At 39.7% G+C, this 9,389-nt stretch overlaps 1 protein-coding gene across 1 annotated transcript; it reads right to left on the bottom strand.

Moving 5' to 3' along the window:
• Window positions 1–701: 701 nt before the first annotated feature.
• LOC147628535 (cation/H(+) antiporter 18-like) lies at window positions 702–5,246 on the bottom strand. The gene is made up of 3 exons (XM_086813720.1): window positions 4,955–5,246; window positions 3,265–4,266; window positions 702–3,170 (listed from the first exon to the last, which is right to left on the bottom strand). Exons 1-3 carry the CDS (start codon window positions 5,150–5,152, stop codon window positions 1,767–1,769), a joined length of 2,604 nt encoding a protein of 867 aa, XP_086669846.1. The 5' UTR covers window positions 5,153–5,246; the 3' UTR covers window positions 702–1,766.
• Window positions 5,247–9,389: the final 4,143 nt, after the last annotated feature.

The raw sequence follows: 9,389 nt of genomic DNA, 5'->3' as shown, positions 1-9,389 counted from the left end.
GGTGGCAACTACCCAAAAAATTCTTACAATACTAATACATGGTAGAAACAAGGCCTTGCTCCTACAAGCTTGATGTTTATAGGCTAATTCATTTTGTATGTGTGAACATGATAGATCATGCATTCGCTTGGGATGCTGTATAGTCTATAGGTGGGTGTTTGTGGTTGATCTTTATGCCATCATAGTATGGACAATGTATTAAATCTCTATTGAAGTTGTTTGGAGATTTGAGTAGCCTTGTTAACAAAATCGGTTAACATATAGAGGCTAGACTCTCTCATTCTTTCACAAATTTTTATAAAGTTCTTACAAAAGAGATACGTGGAAATTTCTTTGAGTAAATTAAAAAAAAGCACGTGTCAAATCATAAAGAAAGAATTCCTCCCTTTTCATTCAATCAAATAGTTATTATTGGCTTTAAAAATAAAGTTGGCTAAATTTTGAAATGCCTTTAAGGCCTTCAATTTCCAAAGGCATCCGAAAAAGCTGACTAAATTATGCCTTGTAACATTTAATGATAATTTAGTCAAACACTTTGTGCGTTGAAACATCTTAGACTTCATTGCATAAAAGGTAGCCCAAAAAGTTGAATAAATTATGCCTCGTAAGATTTAGTCAAACCCTTTGTGCCTGGAAACATCTTAGATCTCATTCCATTTCATTTAGATGATGATTCCACCCCCTATCAACATGAGTGCTCTTGTTACTCCTAAAGAGACAAGTGCAAGTGTGATTGATAGAAATTTAAGTGCTCATGCAAGCCTCTCATGCACATGAAGTCCCATCATATTCTTAAGGAAGTAAAGCAATGATATTTCCAAAGGAGGTAATTCAACACGAGACACTAGGGAATTATCCCACGTGTTGTCACGAAAAAAAAAGACCTTTCGGTATGCTTGGAAATCAAGCAGTGAAGCCTTCCGATTGCAAGTCTTATGTTGGTTATTCAAAAGGCTAATGAAGAATCACCACTGTACAAAATGCCTGTTGTAAATGCATTTCCATTCAAAATTACAATGAAATTAGAGGGGTTTAAAATCTTCTAATCTGTGTTGGTTCAAAAGGTACGCCTTCACCCCATCCACACTAACTACTTATGTCCACCCTTTGAAGGAAAGCTTCAGATTCTAGTGTTAAGTCTCATCCAAAATCTGTTCAGGATTTTTAATTTTTCAAATTTTCTTTTTGTGAGGAACGCACCTTTTCGCCCATGGTTCTTGAGGATTTTTTATTTTTATTTTGCGATTTTTTCTTGTTGCACTCTTTTCTTTTCACCCATTTTTTGTTTTTTGTTTTATTTTTCCCTTTTTAAAAGAAAACTTTCACCCATTTTTCTGGATTAAAGGCGACAAGTGGGCCAGAATCCGGGATGAGAACGGCTTCTCCACCGGGCTATCCGATAATGTTGACTATAATTGCACCCTTTCCTTCCTCTGGAGCACTCATACATCTGCTGCTGCATGTGTGCGGCTAAATTAGGCAAGTAAAATGTTCGAATTATTGGATAGCATAATGATTATGTCAGTAGGCATGTATAGGAAGACCAATAATCGTGTTTTTTTTAATGCGAGATTTTTATTTTTACCAAGCAGTGTCCTTACTGATGATACCTGGAAGTAAGACTCTATCACGAGACCTTACCTCAAACACACACAAATTGCTCTATCACGAGACCTTACCTCAAACACACACAAATTGCTCTACCGCACTGCTGGTATAATCGTGTATTTGGTACGTGCCGGCGAGTTGACACGAGCGCCCACTGACTACACAGGTGAAGGAGATTCTGGATTAGAAGGAGAGGAGGGAACAGTTGAACGGGGCCCTGTGGCAACGAGAAGGCCGCGAGAAAGCACTCCGTTTCTCTTCCAGAAAGAAACATCTGCTTTTGTAGAATGTAATTCCTCTTTTACTAACACTGGATCGTGCTGTTGTATGACAAGTATAGAGCTGTGGCCATGGGTAATGAGTACATTACCAACTGGACCTAGCTCCGGGAACTCTGCTTGTCGCCCTGCTAGTGGTGCAATTAATGGTGATGGCCTTCTCCCCCTACCCACTAATAATAGATTAAATGCTTTGATCTTTCCTATCTCAATTGCAGCCTCCAAGGGGTTGCTAACCTCTCTCTCCTCATATAGAATGGAAGATTGTGTTTCCTTGGTGTCTGGGGATGCCGAGGAAGCCCTTTCCTTCACCAGCTTCAGGCACTCCTCATCCAGTTTGCACTCTTGTGCCATATCAAATCCTGATGTCACCATGAAGTCATAAGTCTCATACAGTGCTGAGCTACAAGAAAATCTTGAATGCACATCTCCATCATTGTGGCTATGCCTTCCATCTCCATCAGTCGGCATTTCTATTGAGACATGATCATGGCTTGGTCCATAAACAAATCTAAATACCTTTAGCTTCACACCAGGATGCTCTGCCATGCGGTAGCCAAATGCAAGAGCCTCCCTGTCATCGGGACCACCGAAAAACAGAACTGCAACATTGTGATCTATGTGGCTCGAAGATAGAGAAGCTTTACCAATGCCACGGTCAACTAGAATGCCAACTGAGCAGGGAGCGTGTAGAAGAACTTTATGATTGACATTTCTTAAACCCGGGTTATTGCCCTCCCAAACACCATCCAGAGGGCGGGCATGCTTGTGAAAGGGGACTATGATAAAGGCAGCCCTCTTTTCTCCAGCAGTAGCACAAATGTCTTCATGCATATCATCAAAGTTCGAGATGGCACTCATGGCTTGAACAGTAACCTTGCTTAATTGCCCATATGCTTCAAAGGCAAGGACAACACGGTCCATGTTGTCATGGTAATCACTAGATGGCAGACCGTTTCGCTGAACTTGCTGCACTTTCATGATAGAAGATGACCTTTCTGTCAATTGAAGCAAATGCAGAATGTACATGCGGAGGGGTCTCTTCCTTGTTCCCCTGGAAGCCTCTACCAGGTTAATGATGGCATGGATGTTTGGCATCCCATGCACACAGGCCAATACACGCAGCTCTGCATCTGACTTGTTGCCTGGCACATAGAGCGTTCTCCGACTGTAAGGTACTGGATTCCGTGCTGGCTTATACAATGCCATCACCGTAGGTGTAGTGATAAATGTTGTGAACAGGGCCATTAAAACCATAATGGCAAATGTCTCATCATTAAGGACCTGGAATAAGGAAAAGTTCATCTTATTAGAATACTCAAGCATTGTGTTCATGGCTTCCTTTATCTATACAAGCAACTAAAATAAGCTAGATTACCTTTCGATCCTTGCCAATGTTGAGAACAATAAGCTCCACCAAACCCTTTGTATTCATGAGAAAGCCCAGGGTCAGGGATTTCCTGACGCTCATCTTGTGGAGGGAAGCCACAGCAAAAGTACCGGATATTTTCCCCACACATGCTGTGGTAATAACAAGAACCAGAAGGCCAAAGGATTGCGCATTGTGGATGGCTCCAATGTTAGTCTTCAATCCACTGGAAGCAAAATACAGAGGTAACATCAGAGTTGTGACCAAATCTTCAATTTTCTCAATCAGGATTCCCGCAAATGGCCCCTCCTTTGGTATGATGAGCCCAAATACAAAAGCACCAAAAATGACGTGAATCCCGATAGCATCTGTTGCAAAACCAGCAGCCAAGACTCCAGCGAGGGTTATCGCCACATGAAGCTCATTAACAGGCTCGTTTTCCACTGTCTGCTTTGCAATGAAGGACATCAATGGTCTGACAACAAGGAACATCACAATCACAAAAGCAAGACCGCATAGCAACACCCAAATTGCTATCAAAGGACTCTTTCCAGAGCTTGACAGGGAAACTGCTAATGCTAGAAGAATCCAGGCCGCAACATCATTGACAGCAGCTGCCGACATAGCCATCTGTCCCACATCTGTGGTTAATAGTTTCCGCTCTGCAAGAATCCGTGCCAAGACAGGAAAAGCCGTTATTGACATGGCCACCCCCATGAATACTAGAAAGGGGGCAAAACTTCCGTTGCCCGCAATGGTTTTGTGTAAAACAAGTGAAACACCAACACCTGCACCAAACGGGACAGAAATCCCAGCTGCTGCAATGGCCAAGGCTTCTTTTCCTGTCCTCCTGATAGCTTGCAGATCAAGCTCAAGGCCCACAAGGAAAAGGAAAAAGATAAGGCCTAGGTTGGCGACAGTGTCAAGCACAGTTATGCTCTTATTTGGAAAGATATAATTGATGTAGCTGGCACTATGACCTAAAGCAGATGGTCCAAGCAAGATCCCTCCCTGTTCCATGAAAAAAATAAATAAATTTAAAATGAACCTCATAATCTGCAGCAGCAAGATGATGAAGTATACATCCAGAAAGTAGCAATCAAAACATTGACAGAGAATACACAGTAAACATGGTGTTTGGCTGGTTGAGTAAAATTCTAGTGCCTATTCAAAAATGGACTGCGCAAAACCTGTAAGTGAGGTCTACACTTGTTTGCTTTCATAACAGCTATAGCCAGATGTGTACACCATGGAGTGGAAGAGTAACCATAACCACGAGGCTATGAAGAAAAACCATAACCATAAGGCTGTAAATCTGAATAATAACCAGGAGGGCACTACAGACATGACATAACTTGGAAGGGCACTAGAAGAAGGAAAATATTGACCCAAGAGGAAGAAACCACAAAAAAAACATAATCAGGATGATTAATCAGGAAGAGAGAAAACTCTAAACAGCAGAAAAACACCACAAAAAACTATAACCACGAGGAGGAAAACACCATAAAAAACCACAACCAGGAAGAGGGCAAGAATTGTAAAACATGATAATCGAGAGAGAGAGAGAGAGAGAGAAGGAGAGAAGCATACAAACACCACGGTTAAATCAAAACATGGCATGATTACAGTGATGATCTCTTCAAAAACAAGGGTAAAGATTTCTTAAGAACAATCAGCATGCATGGATAGGAGTACTTACAATGATTTCTGCGATCACGCGGGGTTGTCTGAGGGGTTTGAGAACGACGGCCAAGATGCGGGTTACCACCAGAACCAAGCACGTCTGCACAATCAGGAGGGGTAGCGAAAAATTGATAGGGTTGTCTCCCTGCCAAACGCCATTGGAAACGGCCTCCATAGACGTCGGGCATGTCACGTTTGCAGTACTGGTAACCATGGCTGCAACCCCGCAGAAAAACAAGAAGCCACCACACCACAAGGAGCTCCAGACGAAGCCTAAAACTAGTTCATCTACATAACAGAAATTCAAACTTGACTAAGAGGGGGAGGAAAAAGCACGCTAGCTTGACTTCGGCACCAATTTTGCTGTTTTTTCCTTCCTGGCGATGGCGATGGTTAGTTGACTCGCTCCACGCGCTTTGTGGTGCTTTTTATTTGAGTCAGTAAGAAGCCGTGGTCAGGTCGATGCTGAAGAGAGTATTTGGTAAAGCATGACAAGGACGATGGCTATGGTGATGGCGTCATCTGTTTGGGGTGTGCAGAGACTTTCATGAAACTCAATTTTCGTTCAGGATTTTGCAAGCTTCTAATGCAGTCATTTCTTTCTTTCCAGCTTATGGAAGCCCCGCCACCCTCCCAAAAAAATAAAAATAAATAAAAATAAAAATAAAAACCTTTGAAATAAGAAACCTTGAAAAAACCCCTTTATTGACCGGACTCTTTAGAGCTCTTAGAGGAAGCCATAATGCTTTGTGTCACATAGACTCCTAGGTGAGAGCTATTGATTTTTGCTACACAGACTCGGTTTGGCCTTCCATGAGAAATTTTCATTTTCCTAATACCAAACAGATTTATCTCTCTTGGTGTGATAGAATTAACTACAGTTCTCTGAATAAATTATGGGGGAAATATTGGCTAAAATCCAAATGGGCTAAATCTTTTCAAAGCTTACGAAGACAACAGGGCCCTGCTAGCCTCAATGTGGGGCTCTTCCCTATGATGAAAAACTTGCTATGACAATAGGAACATGGCATCTCCCCTATGCAAGAGGTGCCTAGCAGCTACAGAATCAGTTAAATGTCTCATGATTGAATGTCCTTACAATCAATGCTTATAGGTTTTCAAAAGTCTTTTAAAACAGGTTTGTGTTGAAAAATCATTTACTGTTTGGGGTTTTTAATACCCCTTCGTAAGAGCAGGAAGTTACTATCACCTTTGTCATATATTTAGTGTTGTGGGAGATCTGGACTAAAAGAAATGAATTAATCTTTTAAAAGAAATCGATCAGTGGTGGGCTAAACACTGTGAAGGCTAAAGCTCTCACTACCTTGGTCCTATTTATTAACTCAAGGAGTTAAACTCTTTTGCATGGAAAGCCATAGAATTAAGGTATGGTGAAGGGAATGAGCAATGGCAAGCCAATTAAGTTTTGGCCAGAAAGGGGCAGAAGAAGATAAGATGGAATTAGGGACACTAATGATATGATTAGTGTAAAATGCTAGAGAAGTGCTAATGAGAAGTTGAAGGAGAGAGGGGAGGCTCTGATACCATGATGAAATTCATGGTACCCTAATCCTAGATATGGAAGCTTAATAATGGTGACCACTAATTAACTTACTCTAGTCCTATGGAGGATGAAGCCTAATTACAAACATAATGATGAACTAATTAAACTAATTAAGCTTGACTCAAGTCCAATTGGGTTATAAGATGGAAACTTGTAGTCATAGAAAGACTTGAGAGAAGATTGTATTCATTGCTTGAAAATGACCCCTTTATATGAGGGAGGTACTCCTTTTGCAAATGTGCTCATTTGGGATAATGTCTAAGTGTGACGTGGCTGAATTCTCTTGATCCTGGTCCTCTACTCATGTCTTTCCCGTACCCTATGCTCAATGGCACCACAAATCTCAACATTTTAAAACCTAGAGATCCATAAGAAAGCCTTCACTTATGAGGAAAAGTAAAATTTCCACCTTGCGACCTGAATCCCCTCAGTGCACCTCAATTTCCACATCTTGTTAAGGAACATCCTATTGCCACTGTGATTGAAAAGCTTCAAGTAAATGCATTTAGCTTGATGCTTACTAAGAGAACCAAATGCTAAGGCACAATAAATGAAAGCTAAAACTAACAAGTTACAAAGACACGAGATTTCATGGTTGTGAAAGGCTATGGAACAAATAATCCTTATCTAGCCTAATTTTTTTTTAATGTTAAACATTTGATTCTTGAGAACATGTTCTAGTCTAAATACATTCTATTATATTACTATCATGCAATCTTCATTGGAGACAAGAACAAAATAAGAAACTTGACCATCAAATAAAAGCATGCATGACTCTTTCCGAAGGTAATAGTTTTTTTTTTTGGTGAATGAGAAAGAACACAATATTTTTATATAAGAAAGAACACAATATTTTTATATAAGAAAGAGTACGTTCTTTCTTTTCTGAATGAATGTATATAGTGCAATACAAAAATTAGTTGGTTGTATATATGAATGTATATAATGCAACACAAAAATCAGTTGGTTGATAGTTTTACGTTGTTATACCCATAATCAAAGAAAGGACTTTATACCTATAAAAGCATGCACACATTTAAAAAAGTGGGTGATAGTTTTAGTGTTATTATAATCAAAGAAAGGACTTTATTACTAACTCTAAGTACAAGCATGCATGACTGAAGGAGGTGAAGCTTAAGAAAGAGGCGAGATGTTGAGAATAGGTGTGTGGGTTTTTTTTGGGTTGTTTGTACCAAGGTTTCCAGCAAAGTTAGGTTTGGCTTAGCCTAGAACTTGTTCAATATTTTCTCTAGGGAGAAGGAAAAATTCTTCCTTAAAAAAGTCAAGATTTGGTGATGATGATTAAATTAAATTGTGAAGAAAATGCTTGTTTCAAAATCACAATCTCATGTTCAATCAATTGTAAAAGAGTGATGCTTAGTGAATATGCACTTGTGAGCACATGTTTTTCCTAGAGAAAAGGAGTAGGGCTTTTTTTGTAGTGCTAGTAAAAATACACGAGTTTATAAAGGTTTTTTTCTTTTTAGAAAAGAAAGGATTTATTTATTTATTTGAATGGGAATTTAAGAGTCCACATAGCTAAACTCAAAGAGGAAGAGATTGAGCCATCCGCATTGAGTGCTTTCCTTCTATAGCCAAAACCAAAGGATAGCCGAAAGTGCCCATGAACAAACAAACTGGGACACTACTTTGAAAGTGACGAAATGAATGCCATGGCCCCCATTATATCATAGACTATTGAGATTAATGGATTCTTGGAGATGACAACTCTCATTTTCATGAGAACATGTAACAGTTTGTTGATACAGCAATAACTTCAAAATATCCAATTATGTGCAAAAGTTTTGAAAGTCACGAAATCTAGATAGAGTGAGACTTTGTGTGAGAATTTGTTATTAAGTTCTTGTTTGAGTTAGATAAAACTTGGGAAGCCAAACCTAAGTATTGGGCAACTTTGTCTTGAGTTATCATCCACGATTGTAAATCTTGTTAAGGGTGCGAGCATGTCATGACCCTACTTAATAGACTAAAAATTTGACAAGGATCAAGTGGATCATGACCCATAATTTGATGCTTGAGGCAAGGATATGTGGATCAAGGCTGAGAGGTGAAGTAGAATACTTGAGGACAAGTGGTCCAAAGGATAATGTTGAAAATACAAGTGAATAGGGTGTGTGCGGGAACAAGCCCTTGGTTAGAGGCTATAAAAGAGAATCTGTAAATATGAAAGAACTTGTGAAAAGGTGAGAAGAATCTACTGGGAGAGAATAAAGGGTAGCATGAGAAGATTTAGGAAGTGTGGAGATATTCTGGGAGGTGTGGAGATATCCTGGGAGAGGTGGAGAGAATCAAGCAAAAGCGATGGAGTGAATTAAGGAGAAATTAGTGGGATTAGATGATTTAATATAAACTCTATAAATTGAGGCATTGGCCTAATGAGAATTTACTGGTTTATTATCCATGCCTACATTAAGCTATTTGTTACATCTTGCTAATCACTTTGTTAATGATGTTGATTCTAGTATTTGATCCACCATAGCTCATCACATTGCTCTAATTTCAACATGGTATCAAATCCATGCCTAGAATCCATCAGGTTTATGAGCCCATTATCTAATTAATCAAGATTAGTAGATAACTAGAAAATAATCAAATTTTTAGTTATTTTTCAACTCACCTCTGTACCCCCAGCTAGTGGAGGAGCTCATTCTCCTTGCACACTTAAAATTAGGCCCATTGCTTCTATCCATAGATAGCCAACATCCTTGTGCTCTAGCCAGTCAAGAAAGAAGCGCAAATCGCCAACGGACGAAGGAGAAATCGCTGTTTTAGCAGGCACCGTTTTTCAGCAGAAGATCTCAGATCTACACTCACTCAAGGTGAATCAGCCTAATTCCTCTTAGCCCCAGGTGTTTTCAAGCATGCT

The sequence above is a fragment of the Cibotium barometz genome, chromosome 19 (assembly GCF_041138505.1).
Source record: "Cibotium barometz isolate CiBa-2024 chromosome 19, ASM4113850v1, whole genome shotgun sequence".
Classification (NCBI taxonomy): Eukaryota; Viridiplantae; Streptophyta; class Polypodiopsida; order Cyatheales; family Cibotiaceae; genus Cibotium; species Cibotium barometz.
Note: the sequence above shows the minus strand (reverse complement) of the source record. Positions and strands in the feature narration are given on the sequence as shown.